At 40.9% G+C, this 25,294-nt stretch overlaps 1 protein-coding gene across 5 annotated transcripts in view; it reads left to right on the forward strand.

The window, feature by feature from the left end:
* Positions 1-19,533, forward strand: part of VPS13B (vacuolar protein sorting 13 homolog B) — a 482,687-nt gene extending 463,154 nt beyond the window's left edge. For all 5 annotated transcript variants that reach the window (XM_075705900.1, XM_075705902.1, XM_075705904.1 and 2 more), the window contains 6 exons: positions 1,569-1,745; positions 2,675-2,845; positions 9,320-9,496; positions 11,962-12,064; positions 12,731-12,980; positions 18,864-19,533. In XM_075705900.1, the coding sequence (XP_075562015.1) occupies positions 1,569-1,745; positions 2,675-2,845; positions 9,320-9,496; positions 11,962-12,064; positions 12,731-12,980; positions 18,864-19,109 (1,124 nt within the window). In that variant the 3' untranslated portion in view covers positions 19,110-19,533. The remainder of the gene's footprint in view (positions 1-1,568; positions 1,746-2,674; positions 2,846-9,319; positions 9,497-11,961; positions 12,065-12,730; positions 12,981-18,863) is intronic.
* The last annotated feature ends 5,761 nt before the right edge of the window (positions 19,534-25,294 follow it).

The following is a 25,294-nucleotide window of genomic DNA, read 5'->3' on the forward strand; positions in this document are numbered from 1 at the left end:
TTCCATCTGTACACGCCGCTCCGCCCCTCCAGCTTTTCATCACTTCACACAGTGGCAAGGATAATTTGTTAAAAATACTACAGTGAGAGAGCCGCAGGCCCAGCCTGGAGCGCTGGCCTCCCCTGGTCCCCGGCAGGGAAGGACTGCCAGGCGGACGCTCCTCTCCAGGGCAGGCACCGCGGGGCCACGGCGCTCGTTGCTGCTCCGCTCGTTGCATTGCCAGTAGTACTTGTTTTTTGTTTTCGTAGTCCTTCCCACCCTCTCCCTTATGTCCACTGTGGTTCCTGCTTTTTATACTACATGAACTGGAGCTCTCAACCTGCCAGGGCTGAAATGTGGGACAGATTCAACAAGAATAATAGATTTTCCGGGAGCTTACAATGATAGTATGAGATTAATTCATTTCATATGAGTAACATTTTCTCTTCTGTTCAGTTTCATGATTCAGCCTTCCACAGGAGTGACTGGGAGGGGTTACTAGAAAACAAGAAAAGCATCTGGATAGCAGGAGTTTGCGGTGATGAGATGGGAATGAGGAGGGCAGTGCAGATCAAGGGCCCTCGGCGGGAGAGCAGGAGGCCGATCTGTCCATCTTTCAGTCTCCTGGCCCTGTCGCGCCTTGTGTCGCTCTGACAGTGCCAGCTGAAATTCCTGGTGCTGGGGCTCAAAGACCCGGCAGTTCCCATTTAACGTTTATTGCCATTTCTGAACCGCTCTCTCTGGGCTGCCGAAAAAAAAGTTATGCAGCACTATTTCCCTAATAAATCTGCTGCCAACCAGCCTGAGAAAGACAAGACCTGCAAACAGCTTTCCAGCAACAGATTGCTGCACGCTCGGCCATCCAGCAAGCTGCTGGCAACCCTGCGTTTATATAGGAAACCAGATCCGCAGATACCTCTCCTGGGATATGCATAAGGAATACTCCCCTATGAGTAACCTAATCAGCATGTAGATGTCATTGCTGTTTACACAACTGTACTGAGCAAAAGACATTTGTCTGGCTTTCACTGCACTCTGAAAGAAAATGATCAGCTTAGAAGGGCTGGGGTGGATTTAAAATAACTTCTTAAGCACTTGTCAAAAATCTGCATCCCCTTTCCTAACACTCCATCAAGCAATTGACCTCCACACTCCGGTAAAGCAGTACATTGTATCAGTGTAAACTCCCTGTCACAATTCTATCACATAAGGATGTGAAATCACAACGCTGCCTTATAGCGTCTAAAACCGACCCGGCGATCTGAACTTGCAGTCCCGTTCCTCCGTAGCTGTGAGGCTCTAGCATCCGCTTCTCTAGCACACTTTTAGCAGAAATACGGGAAGCTCCTGGAAGGAAGTCATTCTAAAGCTATTTGTGAGTTTGCCAAAAGGATTTCTTTGATTTACGAAGTATGAAAGATTGCCATTTCTGAATTCATAGTGGATGAGTTATTTCCCGTGTTTTGCTCAAAGGAAGTTCATAATGCGATGAATTCTAGTGTGAAAAAGAGAATTAAGGAATAACCTTTTCACAACTGCTGCTTCTGCAGTTTTTGCAGCCGTAACATGTGTCTCGTTTCTCCACGCAGGCTGGGTTGTCGGATCGTTGGAAATTCTCGGAAGCCCGGCTAGTCTGGTGAGAAGCATAGGGAACGGCATAGCCGATTTCTTTAGGCTCCCCTATGAAGGGCTGACCAGAGGCCCAGGAGCATTTGTCAGTGGAGTTTCCAGAGGAACAACATCATTTGTAAAACACATTTCCAAAGGTAGATCTCTCACTTTGTTGCTCCAACTACTGCTTTGTTGTCATGCATTGTTAAAGGATGTGTTAAAGTTTTAAACAATATTGCTTGCAGCTTTGTTTGGCTTGCGAGGCTGCAGCGAAATGCTGGGAGGGTAACAAAGCTCATATATAACATCTTATGTATTAAACAGATCACCGCTTAACTACAGTGTGTAAGAATGTTTCAGAAACTTCAGAATTTTAAACCTCCCAGTGGGAAACGGAGATTGGCTCAGCCAGTATTTCATGTGATAACTGCAGAAATGTTAAAGGTGTTCTGTACTTCTGCTAACCATCAGAAATTCTACACTGTGTCGCCTCATCATATTTATTATTTCTTTTTTTCAAAAAAAAAAAAAAAGTAGATACAGTTGTCATAACTGTGTAAGTACATGGATAGGTTTTGACAGCAGGGCTGGGCTGGCCTGAGAACAGGAGCAGCTTTTGTTTTGCGAAGTCTGTATAAACAGTGCCATCGCGTGGCTTCAGCCGCCCGGGAGAGACCACGGCGTGGCTGCCCCAGCCGCTCGCTGCTGCTCCGGGCTCCCTCAGGACACCTCCTCCCGGGCTCCTTCTGTAAATAGTTGTTTACCTTTCCATCAGACACCCAGCCCCCTCCCCGTTTAGGTTAGCCTGACAGAAGTTTGGGAACTGGGGAGGGATGTTCGGATGAGTTGCTGTTCCCACCAGCCAGGGAAACCTGGTGCAGGCTAACGCAAAAGGCGTGACGTGGACCGTAGCAGCAGTGTGGTGATGCTTAACAAATAGTAAAGCATGTTACACATGGGCAACTTTTCAATTGACTTGCTGTTCTGCTCATAAGCTCGGTATGTCAGTGAGGCATAGAACATCTCCGTGTTTTAAATTAAAGCATTTTGATCCAGACCCAAATGTAGATCTCCATGTATTTAGGTACACTGACGTCAATTACCAATCTGGCAACAAGTCTTGCTCGGAATATGGATAGGCTGTCACTGGATGAGGAGCATTACAACAGACAAGAAGAATGGAGAAGGCAGCTTCCAGAGAGCCTGGGAGAAGGACTGAGACAGGGGCTCTCTCGTTTAGGCATTAGCCTTCTAGGTAATGTACTATTAAATATCAAGTTGAGTGATAATACTGTTTTCTGATCTGCTCACCAAACTTTTCTACATGTGGCTTATAATTGCAAAATCTGTTTGTTTGGGGGGGAGGGGGTGGTGAAATAGCCTCACAGTATGTATGAGGTAGTTTCTTTTCATCAAGGTTTAGTGACTTTTGTATATGTGTTTTGCTGATAACATAATTGCAGATATAGAACACGTTTGCACTCTCTTTGTGAAATAATATTTTTGTTGGTACATGATGCATGGCTGAGAGGAAAAGAATAATTCTGCATTGGGCAAGGTGACTTGTAACTAAGTCAGCACAAAGACGTCATCACGCTGATGTTTACTTTCCAATGAGTTATAGGAATGCCTTCCTAACCTGCTTGGTTTTGCTGCACTGTAGATATCGGGGATTCTTGGTTTTGTTTGAAAACCACTTGAACTTAGTGCAGATGTTAAGTAAGCTTTGATGAGGAATTCTGCTTTTACAAAGAGACCCAGATCATCCTGATTCAGTGTAATTGTATTCGTCAAGCAGCCAAGTGGTTTGGTTAGAAATGAAGATTACCCTGGCCACTTCAAAATAGTACCTAAAAATCTGAGAGCTAACCCGCACCGGAAAAAAAAATCTCTGCGAGAAGTTTTGCAGTAAGGGGCTGGATTTTCTGGGTTACTTCTACTTGTCACACAGCAAAGGAATGCAGAACTGTATTGTTTGGCAGAGTTCCTCAGTATGTATTAAAGAGTATGAATCCCTTAGAGATCAAAGTGACCAAAAGCAGTCCAGTGCAAAAGGTTAGAAGAGCTGAAGCTTGAAAGGATTTGTCTTCTTTCCTAATCTTCAGTAGTGTACACAACTCCTAAATTTGCAACCGCAACCCTGAAAGCCCCAAAGAGGAAGTGGTAAAAAAGTTACAAGTTTGGGTTAAGTTACTGGAAATTATTTTAAGCAATAACATTAGATGATGTGAAGCACTGTCATTTGATAATGCCTGTAAACCGGCAAGCGAGTGTCCTGGGAGAAATGTGCATAAAGGAAAAATTTCATATTAGTAGCTACTATCCGAATAGTAAGCTGTTACTGGTGTTGCAAATCAAAGGCAGTTCGGAGAAGGTTTTATTTTTCCTTCTTGTTTTATTGGGCTAAGGGCAGTCAGGTTGAGTAGCTGGATGAAAGATTATACTTTTAGAAGCACTGTGTCAGCTTGGTGTATGTGTGCTGGTGAAATGGTTTGGTGATCTTGGCTCAGTTATTAATAAGACAGCGAGATAATGGCGTGGCTATCCCCTTCGCTGACACACCACAGCCCGTCAGAGCTAAAAGCATCAGCCATACAGCCTGAAGTAAAGAGCAAAACTTTGTAGCTTTGGCTGTAACAAGGCAAAGTTTCGGCTGTTCAGGAAAGTAGGGAACTCCTAACATGCATGCACAAATACGCTGTGCCTGTACCTCCCTGCGCACAAGGCTTCAGTTGTTTGCGGGAGTACGCCCGAGTTAAAAACAAAACCAAAAAAAAGAGAATTTCAGTGTCCTGGATTTCCTAAGAAATCAGACTTCATGTTAGAAACTTAGAGCTTCATACCAGCATTTAAACAGTGCTCCTCCACAAGCTAGGATCTTGTTCTTGCTCCCGCTGTTATTATTTAGAGATACCTCCCTGCTAAATACCTCTGTTCTTAGGAGTGGAGGCAAGGAAGCACCCAGATAAATAGCTACGGTTACTGTGTAGCTGGACTTGACAAGTATGGGACCTCTCACTAAGGGAGGAATCAGAAATATTCCACTGAATTTGTATCAGGCATGATTTTTTTTTATTTAAACCTGATTTTTAGAAAGCATGTTTTCTCTGTATACACAGCAGCATTCACGTAAATTGTGTTGAGACCTAAATCATGAATAGACCTACATTTCAATTTGAACAAACATGTCAGAAAGCTGTTTCTGTCCTGACCGTTTAGTTTAAGGAATATTGTGTCTTCCCAAAAAAACCCAGTCGTAGTTGAAGGGGAGGTATCACCGTGCTGCTTTCTTTCACCAGCATGTTCAGAGTAAACATGAACATGCTTACTCTAAATGCACTTCCAGGTTCTTCATACGTAAAGAAGCGAAGCAGAGCTGCTATGTTATTTTCCTTCACAAGGATGAAGAGTTCAGATGAGCACAGGAATGCAGAGAGCAAGACCCTTTGAAGCCATAATTTTTATGACTTTGTAATTGTAAAGTTGAGAAGTGTGAAAAAGATTTCTAGGATAGTCACAGTACCATCATGTTTGTAAAAGCCATCTGACTCATGCAAGCAGCTTAAAGGATTGCAAATGCAGATTTCGTGCCTAGGCAAAGGTATGTAAGAGCCCTCAGTTCAACGATACATTGTGGTATCTACGCAGAAAGAAGAGTTGCATTTCTGATTTTTCTGAAAATCTGGCTCATGGTGGCCCTGATTCAGCAAAGCACTTAAGCATGTGCTTAAGAGCTTTGCTGAATCAGGGCCAAAATCATGTACTCTTGTCTCCTCCTCAGTGCAAGTTGTTCCCTGTGGTACATTCTTAAGTGCTTTGTCCTGTCTCGTTTTAAATGACTCAAGCACTGTCAGGGTGTTGTTTGATTTGATTGTTATCTTTGGCGGGCTGTTGTCTTTTCTAGTTGGGGGAGACTTCTGGGTCATTTTTGTAACATTTGTGCTTGAAAAGAAGCAAAAGCTTATGATAGGTGTGTTTTTTCTTCTGTATGATTAGACAAAAATGCAGTGAAATTGTATCTAAAATATTTAGATGATCGGCACTCCCCACCAAGGAACTATCTTTTGCATTTTGCATGATGGGGTCAGGCTTAAAATAATAATTTATAACTGTGTAAAAGAGAACATTGAAACTATAGGTTTTATTTTCAACTATTGGTTCTAGTGAAAAATATTGTATTGAAGTAGCTCCCTTTGGGAAGTTGAGCATGTCTGAATAACTGAAAAGCTGACAACTATTAGAAAAGCCATTTTTTACAATGGCAAAAGTGCTCGATGTTTCAGTACTCCTTCTGGCTTTTCGGGAAAGTGAGTTGATAGTAATACTGACAGTGTAACTGCTGCTAGAGAAGGTACAGCCTGGATTTCTGCCGTATGTTTGGTGTGAAACACTTGGAGCAATCCTGAAGGACAACACAGAAAAGAAAAGGAAGCAAAATGGTTGCAGCTTGGTTAGCTTCCAGCCTCAGGGCAAAGCTTGGCCAGTTTCTCCTGGTGGGAGATTTTTTCCGATTATTTCTTGGTCTGAAAGAGTTTGTCACAAGCAACCTGAGCTTTGCTAAGTTCTGTAAGCCATGCTACGTTCATCAAACATCGTCAGTCGGTGCAGGATCCAGTTGCTGCCCGTAATCAAATTCTTCTTGAAGCAATACAGTGATATACTCTGAACTATCTGAATTTTGTAGTTATCAAAGTATCTTTTTTATGGTTACTGAGCAACATGTATTAACCAGAGTGCACCCCAGCTGATGTTTAGCAGATGTTATGATGTTGTTGGAACCTCTCTGGTCCAGTAATGGAAGAATATGTTTTTGTTTTGTTGCTTTGGTGTTTAATTTTATTGAGGTTTTCTTTATACATGCATAATCTGTGTGTACATATGTGGACATGCATATAAAATTGAATGCCTAGGGTAAGGAAGGAAAGAAAAATGGAGAATGGTTTCATTTAAAAAAAAAAAAAAAACAATAACGGGCAAGGGACATTACAGAGAAGGGACAGGACAGGGACAGCAGTAGGACACCATAGCTGTCTATAGACTGTGAGAACGAGAGTGGGAAGGGAGGCACTGCTATATGTGGTTCCATGCTCTGCTTCCCTGATACCCTGCTGAGACCTGGAGGGAGAGACCTTCCGTGGTAAGTCCATCCGGCATGGTGCCTCTACCACTAACTTCATGTTAGAAAGAAAGAAGCCACATGGACACCAGGGGACATCTGCTTCGCACAGTTTCTGGTGCTAGGGGATGCAATGAACCTTACGTGTGTGTCACCATTATCTCACTGCTGTTGGGGTTTGAGGTTGCTCAGCCTTTGACCTTTTTTTTTTTTTTTTTTTCCTTTGCCCACACATGATGCACACAGGAAAGGAGCTGCACAGATCTGGCTTGCCCATGCAAGGGTGGTAGGACCAGCCACTCCTTAATGAAAGGAGTGAGGTTATAGTTTATGTGATTTGTGGGCATGACCACAGCACGTGAATGAGTTATGTCAGTGAGTTGCAATTTGAGATAAGAGATTACAAAGGGTGAGCAGAGAGGGAAGAGAAGATCATTGGTTATGTTTTTTGCAGGTAGAAAGACAGGACTTTTAAAAGGATTTGAGGTACAAAAGTGCAATCGCTTCCCAGACAAGTTCAGAGCATGCATAAAATGGCAGAATAACAGAAAGTGTGGAAGTACTAAACAACTGGCTAATTAAACTATATATTATTTGGGGTACTATATAAATAATCTTACATAACATAGTCACAGCAGTTTCCATTCTGTTTCCCTGTCCTCTGGGCCTAATTCCAACTGAGAAGTGCCTGGAGCATACCACAGGTCCTTTGGAGTAGGCTCTTATTTATTATTACCTTATAACATTGCTCAAGTGTATTGCAGTAAATAATTTACTAGTGCTAGGACTTAGGTGGATTACATTTAATAAGGCAATAACTTCTGTTCTGAAAGTGCATTTGCTGTGGATGACCTCGATAGATAGGGTGAAGGAGGTCACGGGGTAACATAATAGTGTAACTTAGCAGAACACCAAGTATTGTTTTATGCCTTCAAATGCATCACAATTGTACAAAAGAAAAGACTGGACGAACAATCCCAATTGTGTAATGCGGTGTTGGGGTATTATTTTAGTCAAGCAGCAGGAGCAGCTGGTAAGTACTAATGAAACAGAATTCAATTGAAAATTGTATCATTTCCATGGCGTGGCATTAAGGAAGCTTCATGGCCTTTGTGTACAAAGGGTGAACGTTCAGCTGCACGCTCAGTTTCAGTGACAGAGCTCAATAAAAACTGGGTATCGCATTAAAAATACACCAGCATTTTCTGGGAAAATACTGTACAGTTATCAGTAAAGGATACACGTATAGAAGTTGGAAGCAATCTCTCTGAGAGGAGAGGGAGGCATTTATAGGAGATGCAAGTTTCCTGAATTGCTGATAGATAGTATCCCAGGGACAAGAATCTGGGGAAATGTGTGCTGCTTCTCATCCTTGTCTTTTCTTTGGACAGAATACCACGTACAAGTACAATATTAGTTCTTGTTGTTCAAAGTTAGCAACTTCTCTGTTTATCCAGTAACGGTAACTAAAACCATCTGAAAACCAGTTAGCGGCTAGCTGACTAGTGCATGTCACGCTGGTAAACACATGGGGCCAAATACCTCAGCTGTGATTGTCCGAATCTGTGGAATTACGCCTGGATTTGCTTCCACACACAAAGCAGAATCTTCAAAGATGTCTGGGTCGCAGTAAAAATGCCTGGTTACCAAGGTGACACTCGGTCCTACTCCTTCAATAACTGTTTTATCTTGGTGTTTGCTGCTGAAGGTGCAAACTGAGAGCTAGCCGAGGAGCCTGCAAACTTGCTTTTCACTGAGCTAAGAACCTCGGATCAGGCAGACTGTTTTCTAACTGATGTCACTTTGTCCAATCCTTGTACTCTTGGTGTTTTCCAAATAGCTTATCTATCAAAATTACAATAACTAGAGACATGTCTGTGGTTAAGTGGCTAGAGTAAACTCCAGATCAAAGAAATGTACCACCTCACATACCTGTTTACATTTAGGAAGATTTAAGTCGGAGTTCTCTGTTGATACTAAAAGCTGGGAAGGTCACTGTGTCACTTGTAAAAGTTTGACCCATGCGCATTAAAGTAAAATATGATCGTTTTCACAAAAAAAGTAACAAAAAGTCTCAAAGTCTAATTCTGCTAATCTTAGTAATATATCAAAAGTTGCATTAGCTTATGGACATTTCTGGCAGTGGAAGAGGATATAAAAATGATCTATTGAATACAGGCAGTTTTTATTCTCATGAAGTCAATCTCAGGCTTACATGAAAATCTCATTTCCATAACAGCTCAAGTCTTCTAAAACGGGTAGATTTTATTCCGAGCCCAGCATTTTCAGAGTTGCTACACAGAATGAGCTAAGTTAAACGAACTCAGCAAAAGCATTTAGTGAAAGTAGTTGAACGATGAAAACATGCTGTCAAGTTAAGTGATCTGAATGTTTAAAAAAGCAAAATACATTTACAAAAAAAAAAAGGAAGTTGAGATTTAACTTAAACTGAAGCTAAGGTATTGTTTAGCTAATTGGTCACATGCTAAATAGCTGTATAAGAAGGGTGGGGGACAGTCTGTAATCCAAGCAACATTCAGGTCCAGTAGTAAGATTTCCTCTTATTCTGGGATATTAATCTTCACTAATTACTGGGGACTCTTGTTTTTTCAGGTGCAATTGCTGGGATCGTGGATCAGCCGATGCAGAATTTTCAGCGAGTGTCTGAGGCCCAAGCTTCAGCTGGGCACAAAGCCAGAGGGGTCATCTCGGGTGTGGGGAAAGGAATCATGGGCGTCTTCACGAAGCCCATCGGAGGGGCAGCTGAGCTTGTCTCCCAAACAGGTTACGGTGAGTTTCTCTATTTCCAACATCTCCATTTAAATTTTAAAATGCTCTTCAGATAGTCTGCTGTATCTTACTTATTCAGCTCAGTAGCCGTGTGACTTACAGCAAGATTTAGAAATGCCACTGCTGAATAGTTATAAATGTTGTGCTGGTTTTCTTAAAAGCCATCATGTTGTGCTTCTCTCTTGAGTTACCGATCAGCGCTCTACAGCCACAGAAACACAGAGTGCAGAAAGCATGAAGTAATCCTTGGAATACAGTAGAATTAGTTACAGAAACATATGTGCTTACAAAAGAGTTTTTGACATAAAAGTATTAGAGCAACACTATACGCAATTAGAGCGTTATTTTGAGATTGCTTTGCTACGGCAAGGAAAGAGTTGTAGTGTCTCTGCGCAGAGAGAGACTTACGTTCCTGAGAGAAAGAAGTGAGTTGTGTAGTAGGAGCATCCCTTTAAACTGGAGAGTTGTGAGAAGACAGTCCCATTTTTGGATACGCAGGTAACCTTTTAACGACCAGAGGTGGGTTTTCCACCTACAGTGAGCACTTAGTGGCAGTGGTGGTGAATCCTTTCAGATTGATGTGAATACTTCTGGATGACCCAAAACTGTAAAAGATAAAAATAAAATATCAAAATACACTAATTTCTTTGCTTCCAGTATCAATAAATCAAAACTGTTGGTCTGGATATTTAAAGAAGGGGCAGGAAGGCAGTCGGGGAAAAAAAGCAGGGAGACCTGTTGATACAAGGACAACGTGTCAATAATTTTGCTTCATTAATTACACTGGACAAACCTTGAAGATCTAAGCCTTTAATCGCTGGCAATATTTATGTTTGTGATGTGTTGATTAGAATACGAGTAGTTCTCCTAGGGCTTAAGTTTAGGATATTGTTTCCACGCTTCCCATGACATTCAGAACTCATTCCTTGAAGCAATCTATTTAAAGAAATAATGAACCGTTTAATTATTACAATTCTTTCAATTTAATGTTATCTTGTTTGTATGAGTGTAAATAATAACCGCTCTCCTGAATTATGCATCCCATAGTGTAAAACCCGTATCGGTAAAATCGGAAACTTCTGTCTGTTGTCGGCTGGCTGTGTGTTGTTTTTGTTGCCCATGGCATTATTCTTTCTAGATTTAATTCCACTGCAGTCTTTATCAAGAAACTTGTAACAGTAGAGGGACACTTTTCATTGCAGATATGGTATACAAGACATCATGTTTTCCACGAGCATGTGACAAAAAGAGTTAGCCAGGAAAAAACATAAAAACTGTATCAATAATAGCTGACAGTGCGTGAGAGGAAAACACACAAGAGTTCAAGTAACTCTTACCCACAACTGGATTGGAAGTGGGACCGTGCCTCTTGGGGGGGACCGAGGGGTGGGGGACCACACAGAAATAAACACATGTTCTCTCTTTCTCCATCTGTAAATAACATTTTCACTCACATAATGCTGAGAACCTCGGTAAGCCAACTGTTACAACTGGGATGCTGCTTTTAAGCATTACCATCAACATGTGTGCTAAAAATTAAAGGGTTTTTTTCAGTGCTGATGTTTTGTTTAAATTATTATCCATTGTGTAAAAAGGAATCTAAGTTATTGACACCCTTATGCAAAAATGCCTTTTGCTTCAATGGAATGCTTAATTAGACAAAAGAAAATGTCTTTGTTTATTTGAAGGGTAACTTTGCACTAAACCGTATAACCCTAGTGCTTGCTGTTTAACCTACTTCCTGTCTGTCTTGTAAAAATTTTTAAAACTACTTAATTTGTGAATTTTTTTGCAACCTACTCATTCTTTCTGGTGACCATACCTCATCTTTAAAAGTTTACAAGCCATCTGAAAGCATACATACTGTATCATCTTTAGCTTTGGATAGTCTATTTAGAAACCTGTTTAACTGCTTCTTGTAGTCTTCATTCTGTGCAGGCACTAAGAATAATTCACAATAAACCAGGTGCCCCGGGAGATCTCATAAATATATATGGATCTGTGTTTAACAGCTGGATTAAGTAACTGAACATTTGAATACAGTATCTAGGCAAACTTGCCTTTTAATTTGTACCGATCGTGACACGTATAGGGAAGTATTTTGATAGTAAGCAAGAAAGTTAACAACTGTCTTGATTTTTTCTACATAAATCCTAAGTGATGCGTCCAATCCTACTCTGAAACGGAGGTTCTCAGGAGCATTATGTTTCTCATGATTGCAAGTGTATGGCTGAACACACAGTGGGGTGTTTTTTGTTTCTTGCTAATGCAAGATCACTGGGGTTAAGCGCAACAACTCTTGCATTGTAATATTTAGTGAATTATCTTGACTACAGCTTCCAAAGATGTGACATCATTTTGGATCTGCACTATTTTATGAACTGCTCTAAACAGATGACATCACTGCAACATGTAACTGTTATGTAGAAAACAACTACTAAAAAACTTGAATTCTCTTACCACAGGTATTTTGCATGGAGCTGGACTTTCTCAGCTTCCCAAGCAGCGCTCTCGTCCAAATGATCAACATGTTGAGCAGGGTCCAAACAGCCACGTCAAATATGTCTGGTAAAATTATTTAGACACTTGCTCATTTTTACATCCACATTGTTTATTAATAGGTTCTGGCCTGTGCTCAAGTTAACAGGCTGCTTCCCTAGGAAAGGCTGAGTTATGGCAGTTTGTTTAGGAACATTAAACACAAAGGTAGTGCATAGAAACCCAATCTGCAAATGATGGGCTGCTGATCTGCTTCCAGCTTTGGAACTACAGAGCTGATCTTTATTTAATGGCATTCAGTGAGTTCTTACTTATTTCTCATTGCACTGAGCCCAAGAAAAATACTGCACATCTCCAGAAACAGCTGTTGGTGAAGATAGTGTTATTTTCTGCACTGAATTTGTAAGCCACTTCTCAGGGTAATTTTTCTATTAGGATGGGAAATAGGCTGACCTAGCACTGTTATTAGGCCAATTTTGCAGTGAATTATTAAGGAGATTTGATAAATAACAGTTTCACATTTATTCTCTAGATCTTAAGTCTTACATCTTTCAGTAATGGAGATTTGGAATGTGCTCCCTGGCTTATTTTGTATTTGTAGGTGATAGCTACAGGCTTAAGTAAAAACATTAGTGATCATAAGTAGTCCTGGAGGATCCAGTGCATAACACTGACTCCTTCTTTTTTTCTTCTTCTTCTTTTTTCTTCTCTCCCCCCGCTACCTTGGTAATGCAGGAAAATGCTGCAATCTCTAGGAAGGCCGGAGGTCCATATGGCCTTAGATGTCATGATTGTGAGTGGATCAGGCCAGCAGCATGAAGGCTGCTTGCTGCTCACCTCAGAGGTGCTCTTTGTGGTCAGCATCAGTGAAGACACGCAGCAGCAGGCATTCCCCGTGACTGAAATCGATTGTCTGGAAGATGATCAGCAAAAAGACCTGCTGAAGGTGCAGCTAAAACAACAGAGAGTGCCTTCTGATTTGGAGGTAAAGACTTGAGTACGATTTTCATTCAAAGATAAAGTTACGCTGATGATAATGCTTCTGGCAACGGGCATACTCGCCTTTGGGTTGGGAGGCCAGAGGTCTAAGTGCCAAGGGGACCTGCTGTTTTCATGCACCTCATAGTTGACTGTTTTGCACTTCGGATGAAAGGGACGTGTCTCTTCCCTTCTGTCCTCTTATTGATTATGACGTTTCATATCTGTGACAGCAATTTTCTGAGGCAGAAAAAGTAGAGGAAGTCTGGGTTCTTGGTAAGTGCCACCTCTTTTCTGAGGAGGTTCTCATGACTACATGGGCATGAGGTGTTTATTGTTTGGCAGGTCAGCATTGCTGCCTGTGCCTGCAAAGTCACAGTGAGAACAGTTCCTTTTATTCTTCTGTGAATTCTGTTTTAACAGTTCAGTGGTGCTGGTGCATGCTCCTTTCAGCATGTTTCTTATCTTGCCGCTTCCAATGCGGTGGTCTTTCTTGGCTGCTAGCTGTATTTACTTCCTTAGATATTCCTTCTTCTGCAAATGCTGCCTTTAAAATGGATCAGTTCTGTTGCTGAGATTGGATGCACCAAGTGTTTGCCAGTAAGAGCATAAATCCTTCATCTTCATATTGAAAGATCTCTAAGCCATTTGAATACTGAGGTTTTGGATGAATTATCTTCTTTTAATGGTAGAAGAATGTTATATTTTTACACTTTCGGGAAACAATGTTTATTGTATTAAATTCTCAAGTGGAATCATATGAGAGATCATTTCAAAAACAAACATGCATGTCCCAGTTGTTTTTATAAAAGTGTGTCAGGTAGTTCATAGACTGCTATACCAGAAATTTCTCTGTTTCAAATACATGAAAAAACCATATGTAAAACCCCATGAAGTATGAGGTGTGCCAAAAAGTAGGGGAGCCTTCAGCACCTTCAGTAAAACCCTAACTTTGCTGAAGTCACTGCAGAGTTTTGCCATCAATTCCAGCACAGCAAGGACTTCATCTGTGTCATGACAGCACTTGGATTTTTTTGTGAACGCTTTTTTTAGTGCTGAATTCTCTATTTACATTTATTGTCTTTCCACTAACCTCAGTCTCACAGAGTACTGTTGACTGAAGTTGCCTTCTCTCACCACAAAGCTACATGAGGCATTACTTACTTTTTGATGGAAGTGGGCAAAGCTCAGCTTTTTTATCCCTGAGTGCTGTGTGGTTGCTGGAGGCACACATCAGACTGAATCCAGACTATCCTGCTCAGTCCAGAGCTACTGTCCTGGAGGGGAGAGGAAGGTAATTTGTTCTCCCTAAGGCATTTGATGCACTCAACCCATCCTAACCCTAACTTTAGCACCAACCCGGATCTTTTTTTTTTTTTCTTTCTTTTTTTTTTTTTTTTTTTAGGCTGTAGTGTGATGGCTCTTGTCTTTGTATCTGGTTATCCAAGGGGTGAGGAGTAGGCTGTGGCTCTGGGGGAAGGGCTGCTTGCCCAAAGGTTGCTGCAAGAGGGTGATGAGGCAGAGGGGCTGCTGGGAAAAGGGAAGGCAAAGGACAGGGAGCCTAATTCTAGTCCCCACAGCTGCTGCAGTTGGGAACGCGTAGGACTTCTGGGCAAGTGGCTCCTGTACATGCCCAGCCCAACACTACATGGCATGTGCAGAGTCCAGCGTTCCCATGTACACATGTTACTACACTCAGTAAATGAGACCTGCTTTGGAGGTGCTGGACCAAATACATGTTTTTTTCTGACGTTCTGGACAGAAATATGGGAGTCCTACTCCAGTGGCGTAGCAATGCCAGGAGCTGTAAGCCTTGAGCCACCCGGCCTCAGTACGCCATCTCTTTTGCTGATGCAGGCTCTTGAGAACGCAGTGAAAATGTATGGCATGATAAAAGCGGTGAAAAGTGCCTGTGCCCCAGGTGGAGCAAAGTCAGTGGTGGCAAGACAGCAAAAGCTGAGTGATGCTGTACAAAACAGACCTGGCAAAATATTCCTTCAGAATGCAGATGCTGATGCTGAACTTTGTGTGAAGATTTAAAGAAATGTGCTATAAGGAGGAGCAGTTGAAAGTAAGGTAGACAAGAATACAGAAGTTGAAAATTTTTTATGCTCAGGCAGCTACACAATAAAAGATTCCAAAAGCTTCATAAAGTTTCAGTAATTACCTGGAGTTAAGTAATATTCTTTTGTAATTAATGTTTATGATAGTTTTTTGCCGTAGTGGATTGGGAAATTTCATACTTAGTAATTTCCTTTCTGCAGCTGAGCATGTCAGTTCTGTGGTGCTTGGGGCGTTGTGTGCAGCGCTGGTGCTGGTGGGAGCCAAGGGCCTCCCCATCAGCTCCCGAACAAGAGCTTCTAAAAACTCTTTGAATGTGATTAGGAAAAGGAACCTTAGGAGCAGCAAGCCGTGACTTGCAGGTGAGCAGCCTCAGAGCCGCAGACCTACACCTAAATAGACACAACTCCTAAATATTAATGGTAGGCCATCTCATTGCACTGAAGATGTCCTCAGCTGAAGTGCAGACACGTCTGTACATGATGACATTAGTAAAGATGGCCAGAATTTTTAGCTGCAAAAAATGCCCCATCAGGCCAACCAAAATATTATGGTGAGTTTAGCAAAATAGAGGTAATGTTACCAAATGTAAATTATGTCTATTTTTCTGATTAATTTAGTCAAAGATCCTAGAAATAATACAACAAATTGAAACATTTCATTTCAATGTTATAAAAATCCACTTTTTTGTCTTATTGCTCACAAACGTAATTGCCAAAAGTTTTGTTTCAGCTCTGCCCAAAACAGTTTCTCCCTTCCCTCTCCTCAGCTTCTTGGAACTATTAGGAAACAAAACATGAGTTATTCTACAGCTGTAATCACCAGAGATGTTATAGAGCATACTTTGACTCCTTCAGCAATAGGTTTGCCTGATGGCTTGTTCGCCTCCACAATATATAACTTAATCCATCTGGCTAGAAATAGCCTGGATGGATTCTTGAAAACTCTGGCACTGACAACAGTGTTATTGAAAGGGAAGCATTAATTGTACTTGGATTATCTTCCAAACTAATTGAGACACTGCTTGCTTCCAGACAGACGTCAAACTCAAAAGGCCTGCTCTTCCAGCTGCTCTTGGTATAGCTCATAATGTCAAGAAGAAAGCACAAAATTGAAGTGCCCTGCAATCTCACATATTCCAGAATTTCTTTGTGATGATCTCCAACACGGTTTTCATGATAGTGCTGCATGTTACCATCTCTGGAGCTGAAAACCAGTCTTTGGATTTTTCAAAGCAGTTAAAAAAAACCCTGAAGAGCCATATCTCCTTAGTCAGTGTGCACAAAGCAGCCTATCAGTGCTACATACACATCTGGACTGCACAACAAAGGTGCTGTAGCTACTGTAAAGTTAGAATTGCTGAAGGCTTATTGTTTATAAGCCGTAATGAGAGGAACTTTAGAAAAATTCTGGAGTTCTTAACCCAAAAGTATGGCCTTCTAGCATGGAAGGACATGTTATCTTTAAGATTCCTCTAGCAGGTGCATTAAGCAACCCTTGAGTAAGTTTTGATTCATTGAATGGTCTGGCTATTATGATTATACTTGTTCAAAGTAGTAGGCTAAGGCACTTAGCGACAACGTTAAGTCCCATTTAGGAAAAAACAGAATAACAGCAATTCCAAGTTTCTGGCTTTGTCTCGACAATATAAGCTAAACTGAAACGGGCTGGAGAAGCAGATGGTTGCAGATGAAGTCATCTGGAAGCAAGTAGGGTCCCAGTTACTTTGGAAGACCATCCAAGTGCAGTTAATATTTCCTCCTGAATAATTATGCCGTCTGTATCTGTGGGATATAGCCTGGGGCTGAATGAAGAATGGGTTCACAAGAGTAGGTGAGTGGGATGCCAGCACCCTTTCCATCTCCTCTGATAACTCGGGTCTTTTGGTCAGAACTATAATCCAGCTTCCCCTGGGCTTATCTCCCTAGAAGTGGAAATCAGGAAAAAAAGTGGAGCCACCTACATGCAAGATTTACCCCATAACTTAAAATCTAGTTTACATAGGTGGTACTTTAGTGTATTTCTCTCCTTTTAACTGGCAAAACAGGCTGACTGCTGAGATACTTTTTCTGTGCCACCAGACTGAAGACGTGGTTCAGACACCATTCTCTACTGTTAGCCGTGAGTCTGCTGCAGCAGTCTGCCTTCTGATTTTTCCCTCCCTTTAAGGTCATTTGTGGAAACTACACTCTCCTCTGCCCATTTCGTCATTTCCGCTGTTTCTAGGCATAGGCTCCAACCTTGAGCTTCTGAGCTTGTTCATGAGCCTGCTTCCTTTAGCATTTTTGTGGTGGTGATTGAAAACAGGAGTGTTTCTACTTGCTGAGCAGCAAATCCATCTCCAAAGGCATAGTAAAAAAAACAGAAGGGACTGTTTTGATTTGGATGTGACATCTGTCACTATCAATCTTACTAATTCTTTCTTCAAATAAGCAACGGTTTGTTTAAAATGAGCCTTGCAGTCCAGAGATGTGACAAGATATTGATCGTGGATGTTAAATTGACTCCAATGGCACTGTTCGAAAAGCTCATCGCATCTAGTGAGGCATGTGTAAAACTCCCTGAAGGACAGCCAGAAGATAGCATTCTTTGAATCCTTAGCATGACATCCAACAAAGGCATTTTAAACCCTACAAAAATGAAACTGGTCAGCAGTTCTCCAAGTGTAAATAAGGAAGCATCAAAGCCTACCCCTAGGATAGCTTCTGTCTTTTTGTTCATTGTCATATTTTTGGAAATAACTTCTATTCTGAATGCCTTTGCTAGTGATACCACTGTAGCATCCACTGTGGTATTTCTGAAGTACATTTTTTTGAAACCAGGCAACTAGCTTGATGCCTGCTTGCATGCTTTCCCTTCTCAAGTTAGTCATAGTCCTCTTTAATTCCTTCTTCAAAAAAGGGCACAGCAGATGATTGCTCTTCCAAAGCCAGGTTTGCCCATGGCTTTTCATCTAATGCTTTTTCTGGTTCGAATCATATGGTAGATGCAACCTTTCTGTTGGCAGTATTTGTTTTACTGTATTTTCTTCCACTGGAGGTAGGTAACTTGCATCCCTCTTACTAGAGCCTTGAACCTCTACATATTTCAGCCTGCAAAAAGGGGTTTCTTCAGAGGAGTCCTTCCAACTCATGATGGTGGAAAATGCAATTTTCAAACACACCTTAATTTCTTCTCCAGAAATGACATGCCCAAACCATCTTTAGTAAAACCCTTTTGTTTAGAAAAAATGTACTTGTGTGGGTCCTCTGACCCAGAATGGCTTTTTTGGTTACCAGAAGCAGATGGATATACCCTGTCATAGAACATTCACCTGGAAGGTAGCTTCTAGTCTTTATTTTAAATCAAGTAAGTTAAAGACTTAAACTTAACTGCCCAGATATAGCTATGGGCTGTCTTTAATTGTACTTCGTGAGAAAGTCTTTTTGCCAGTTATAATTGGTATCTGATAAGCACTGCCAAGAGGTACTGGCATTTTTCTAAAAGGGGTTCAGATGCTTTTCCTGTCTACAAAGAGTTGATCTGTTGGAAAGATCTACTTTTGACCAAGACGTCCATCCCTGCAATTCTCAAAAGATACTGCTTAAATTTTCTATGGCAGAGGTAGAGCTTCTCTGAAGTGTCCAAAACAGCATAGGAGAGGACTGATCCGCCAAGCACTAAACTATGGGAGAACACTGTTGATTAAAACATCCATTAAACTATTGTAAGAAAGATCCCAGGGAGGAAGATTTTTAACTACAGAAAGTAATGTGGAAGGTATTGTCCTTACCACTAAGTTCAGTTACTGTCAATTACTCAGTAACTACTTTATCTTATCTGATTTCAGGCTGATGGAGCTAGAGAGAGACTATCAGAACAACAATACAACCGCCTCGTGGAGTACATCACAAAGACATCTTACCACCTCGCTCCCAGCTCTGCGACAGTGCCAGCATTGCAAACTGTGGCTAGTGAACACCTTCCAGCTATAATGAAAACATATCAATATGTAGTTGATCCAAATTTTGCCCAAGTATTCATTAGCAAGTTCACCATGGTGAAAAATAAAGCCCTGAGGAAAGGATTTAATTAATTATTTGTGGTGAGTATAGTAATACCTTACTGTTTTGAAAGTCATGCTTTCTCTGCAGTAACCTACATCAAGTAGAGATGCGTATAATTTTTGAAGAGGGTAGAAGATGATAACAAAATTAAGCCCAATAGCTTTTCTAATCTTGACAACATTCCTGCTCCTAACCAAAATACTAGTGCTGGAAGGAAAGAGTTCTAGCAAACAAAGCAAAAAGGAACAGCCTTGGACTATAGCTCAATCAAAATCCTTTTTCTTTTCAATAACCAAAAATCAGAGAAGGAAAAATTGTGCGCATGCAGACATTTTTGCCACACACACAAAATGTGTATCAATACCTACTATATCATATTTTAGGGTCTGCCAGTTTCTGTTATAAACCAGGTTTATAACTCAGCTGTAAAAACTTGCTCAAGGCTGAGCCTTTCCCCCCACACACACGCTTCCCCCCAACATGTACGTCCTGAGGCAAAACATTTTCCCCCACTAAATCTGGAAAACCCGGTGTGGCTGTTCTAAGTTACTAGTGACAGCTGGGGTTTAGCACCACTTTAACCTCAAAATAGCTTCCTTTATTTGCCTGAAGTTTTGCAGGACATTAGTCCTTAATGTAAACTAGTGCCTTTGTGTGGTTTGGAGAACAAAACATGAGCTACAACATGAATTTATTTTTAAACCTGGCTGTATACAGAAACTTTATTTTATCCACCATCAAATTTTCAGGACTTGTGATGTATATATGACATTGTGCATTGTCTGGTCATTAGCTGGAAGCCAAGTACAAGCCAATGACAAGTTTAAAGAACATGCAGTTCAAAAATTTAAGAAACAGAGCTTAGTCTCCCTAAAATCTACCAAAAATCTGTAAGCTCAATGTAACATAGATGTGCAGGTGCTACGTATAGCCTTGTTGGGTCTCGCTTACTTCTGATTTGCCACCACTACCTAGTATGTACTCACTTAAGCCCTAACTCATTCTATGCTTATCGTCTTTGAACAGAAAAAACCAGGGATAGTTAGAAACAAGACCTTTCAAATGTGTTTGTGCTAAGCAAAGTGAGATTTTTTTTTTTTTTTTCAAGCTGATGAAGAAGTATGGACCCACAGGCGCCAATTACATTACTAGTTAATAATGCCATCGCAATACACTTATGATGTTAAACACATCAAGACAGATGAGCTTTTTACGCGTCTTATTTTTTTCAGATGTTTTAGTTTGTAGTAGACAAGAAATCACTGTCTCTGGGCACAGTCACATTAATTTATAAACCAAATCTGGCTATGGCAGTTTTATTTTAAAACCCAAAAGCTTACTTGGTTTTCAACTATGGCTGTTACTTTTCTCCCCTTTTCTATGTACTTACGGACATGAATTTTGTCTGGGGATTCCTGAACGTGGCTGGAATTGGAGACAAGAACTGGAATAAAATCTGATCATCATTTTGGAGCAGATACATAAGCTTTATAGTTAGTAACTTCTATGCATACTTGATATGACCAAATGCACAGTAAATAAGAATGTAGTTAACTGCAATGTTTTTCTCGCGAGTTCTGTTTTGTTAAAAGGTATTTCTAAAAGCTGTGTCTCTTGTGTACTGAAAATACAGAAGCCTGGGATCTGCATTGTCCTTTTCTGACTGTGAAATAAGCCCATCCATTATCAACATTTCATACAGTGATTTAGTACCTTAGCCATTCTTTAAATAACACTATTTAAAAAATGTATATGTATATACACACACATGCTTCGTTCCTGAATATTTTATGGTAATAGTTTAATACTTCTAATTTTGCATATGGGTGGAGAAATTGTAATATAATGAGATTGTTTAAAGATAATAAAGCTATTCCTGTAATACTTGTTTTTGTGAGCTATTTGGCCATTCATTTACAAGGGAATGAACAGATTATTGTGTAGAACAATGACAAGACAGACATACAACTTCATGCAGACCCCATTAGATTCCAGTTGGTCACTGGACTTCGTCATGTACCAGAAAATGCAATAGATCATGACAATACTTTGGAAGTAAAAAGTGGTGATTAGCTTGCCAAAAAATGTGTGCTGAAAAGCTTCATGCTTTTGTGACTAACTGAATCAAAACAGCACTGTAGTCACCATTTGAATTAGACTGATCTGTTCATTATTTATGTAGTACACAAACCAGCCAAGAGGATGCAAACACACCTGTAAAAAATGAGGGAAGGCAGCAGTTTGATTTCTAAAAGTTTGTAGAGTGCAGCCATTGTTTAAGATACATTTGTGTTTTTCACAAATTATACTCTCCTGGAATAAACACTTGCTTAAATTACACTCTTCTTCAGTGAATTAAGCTAGCATCTTTACTGCATTAGGCAGGTTCTTTCTCCCCCTTCTGACCACATGTATGGAAACATGTGTGGAGGCGGCATATAAATCAACCTCTCCTACATATGAGCTGTGTGAACTATGAAAACAAAGTTGTCCAAAGAGCAGCTGCCTGTACTTAGCTGCTAAAGCACTCCAATGTGTACTCTTAAAACATGCCTACTCGCATAATGCTCTTTAGACCTGGAGAGCTCACAACTCCAAATCTATCTTTTTAGTTTGCTTCCAGAACAATCAATCATTCCTCAAACACTTGAGAATAAAGTAAGCCAGCCAAAAATTTGAAGGCATGGTCAGGCTTATATACATGGCAAGACCTTTCCCGAAGTAGTTTAGGGCAAACAATATATTATTTCATACATAATTATAGCCAAAACCTTTACAGACAGTTGGGATGGTCTCGGCGCAGACAAGCATGTTTTTTCAGCTCTGCATCTCCTAGGAATGGCATGCCAGGCCCTGTAACAAGCAGCTGATGAGGGTCTCTCTCACACAGGTCTGTCTTGTACTACACCAAGTCCCACTCCCAAGTGTTCGCACGATAGGATTAGCTGAACTATTGCTGGCAAAGGCAAAAAGAAATGAAATAAATAGAAAAAAAAAAAAAAAAAAAAAAGGCAGATTGCTGGGTTGGTGCTGATTTCAGGAAAGAAGGTCATCCTGTCTGCCTACTCCTGTGTTAGGGACCAGCCTTGCCCTCCCTCCCCCTCCAGAGGAAAGCGAGCTATGGGTTGGTTGCCGTTGCCCGCTGAAGGGAAGCGCTTGTTTTTGCATCCACTGTGAACCCATCACACACACAGGAAGCAACAACTGTAACCTGCAGACCCTCAAAGCACAGACATAGCAGTGAGCACCCACCTTTCTTTGTTGTTGAATACATTTAGCCGGAGATATCTTTGAGCTCTGCTGTCTGGTCTTCAGTCACAGAACTCTCTTTAGATCAACACATGCTGGTAACTGAAGGAAGGAACACAGACTATGACAGTAACTGCTGTTGACTCTAACAGTTCAGAAGAAACTTAGAATTTAACAGTAAATTAATTCTAGCAACTGGGAAGAGTATAGGGGCTAGAGCTGCAAGGGAGGTCAGGTCTACTGGCCTGCACACCTGGCAGTAGCAAGTTTCTTTGCCTCTGAAGCTGTCAGTATGACTAAAGACCCCCAACTATTTAAACCTGCAGACACGCCTGAGAAACTGTCAGTGCTTAATGGCACACAATGTTTATACTGTACATTGGGAAGATAAATGGGCATCATTTGCTATTGTTAAGTTCTGGTTTACATTTGTAAAAGCAGAGGTATTTTGCTTACTTGATGGTCTCCCCTGCACCACCAATGTCAAATTCTTTCTTTGCTTAAAGAAAGCACTGCCTCTATGGAAAGTTTAAAGAAAATCCCACGTTGCGCTCTTAACAGTGCATTGGATCAAATACATTATTTACGTGCTTTCATTAGTCCAAATGTTGCACACAGCTACCTATTAAGTGTTAAGTAGTTAATGATCCATTTGAAGTAGTGAGACTCACTCCAAACAGGATTTGAACCGAAGACCTTCAAATACAACACAGATGGCTGAAGTTGTGCGTCTCATGCAAAGCCTCCCCTCCGCTCACACAATCAGCTCTGCCTCCCCGCTGGTACCCATGTTCCACAATCAGGTGCTACAGTCCCAGTACCATCTGCAAGCTCAGCAGCAAGCGATGCACACAGCACATTCTAAATGATGGGTATTGTGGCATAAGACAGAGCATCAGGTCTCGGATGACACAGAATGTAGCAGACATCAAAACTATGCTTAGCTGACTACTTCCAGATACTAAAAAGGAGATAATACATGTCTAGAAGCAGCATGCAAAGATTCTCATTGCCAAAATAGCCTGAAGTTAGTATTTATTTTGTCTGCTGTTACCCTCTTTCCCCCTTGCACATCAAAAATATGTGAACACACCTGCAGTTTAGAGTCATTTTCCGATTAGAGTAACATACCATGTACAAGAGTGGGCATTTGCACAGTTTATAAGTCTTGATGTAACAGTTTGCTGCTGTAAGGAAGGCAATACAGTGATGGCAGCAGAAAAACACAGGAAGGTTGGTTAGTGTATTTCCAGAACTCCTCTCCAAATTCTTTCATCTCAAGGTCAGCTCACCTCGTGAAGCCAGAGTTACCTCACAGACCCTTCCAGAAATCCAGCCTCTCCTTTCCTGTAACAACTATCCTCTTGCATATTCCCATCAGCAGCTGGGACAACCTAGCTGCAACTGCTTAGGGATATACTTTGATAACAAATGTGGAATTTGGCCAAAACAGAGATGCAAATAATTCCTGGGGGAAAGAAAGCTAGACTTAGTCATCTTGAGCAATTTATGAAGACTATCCCCCACTCTTCCCAGCATCTGAGCATTTAAGCATTTTGACATTAATGAAGACAACTAAGCGCCACTGACATATGTATTTTATTTATTGAGTTACATTAGAGCGTGCCATGCACTGAAGTGCATTACACTTTACAATTCAGTGAACAAATAAGGTTCGGTCATCAAGTCTCCTTAGACTGAAGGGGATCTGCAAGATAAAAAACATATTAAGTTAGGTTGGACAAACGTCATGCTCTAAGTAAACATATTAGTATGTATGAATGCGAAGCAATAGAGAGAAATGTTTATGTGGTGGTTTAGTCTAGAGGAATTCCCCGTTATTTCCTGATGGTTTAAGATTCACACACCCTTCATGTGGCAAACAGAAGTGAAACATGGAACAAATCAAGAGCTGGAACAATACTGCACAGCACATCAGATTCACTATACATGCTGCACTGATAACTGAATCAATCTTGCTAAGGGCCTGAAAGAGAAAGGAATGCAGGTTTCAGATAGGAGCCAGAGAGGAAACAAGTGGTGTAGGCAACCTACCAAGGAAGGAAGAAAACCAAATTCAAATCACTTCTCCACATTATATTGAACACAATCCAAGACCAGCTGTGCTCCATGACAAGAGTCATGCAAGCGGTTAGCACCGACTCTTAGCTTGGCCCGTTATCCTATTACTTAGCACACTGTAGAGGTGGGATGCTCCTCAAATTTATACTTGCACTTAGTTTCCATCATCAGTACCACCACACAAAGTCCATGCCAAGTAGACGAAGCAGTGTAAATTCACACTTTCGTACCAAGTTGCCTACATGCCTGGCAGGAAGAAACTCGGCGCAGAGTGCCAAGCTAACACCTTAGCTAACAAATTCTCCTCCCTGCCTGCCCTACCCTTTCCTCAGTTTGGGGGCTAAGTACCAATTCCAAAGTGAGAATGCCAAGAGGTTAAACCACTGTATTTACTGCCACATACAGAATATATTCCAATAAAATGGGAGATGTAGAGCATGCATGACCACTGTAACCTTTAGGTCACGATACCAAAAAAAGTATCAAATTCAACATCCATCCAACTTCCATAGCTAAGATTTAAGCTACTGAGGCAAATAAAATGTCTTCCATCTGTTCTGTGTACTTGTGCTTTTCACAGCCTTTCCAGAACATTTGAAACACTGACATTGTTTTTCCCCTTCTTCTACTTATGTATTCATGTGCAGGCACAAAAAACCAACCTCTTTCTACTATGAAGGAGTGAAAAATACCGGTTCTTATATAAATAGGCCAAGGAATAAGAACCGTTAGCAATTCAAACAAAGTCACATATAAAGATTTGTCTTTCACATTTTCTTTTGAGCTGGTATAATTAAAGAATGGAATAAATGTTTAGGAAACATTTAATTTTAACAGGTGCACACAATGTGCGACTTTTTTTTTTTAAGCTGCAAATGGGAAC

This window comes from Pelecanus crispus, chromosome 2, assembly GCF_030463565.1.
Source record: "Pelecanus crispus isolate bPelCri1 chromosome 2, bPelCri1.pri, whole genome shotgun sequence".
NCBI classification, from domain to species: domain Eukaryota; kingdom Metazoa; phylum Chordata; class Aves; order Pelecaniformes; family Pelecanidae; genus Pelecanus; species Pelecanus crispus.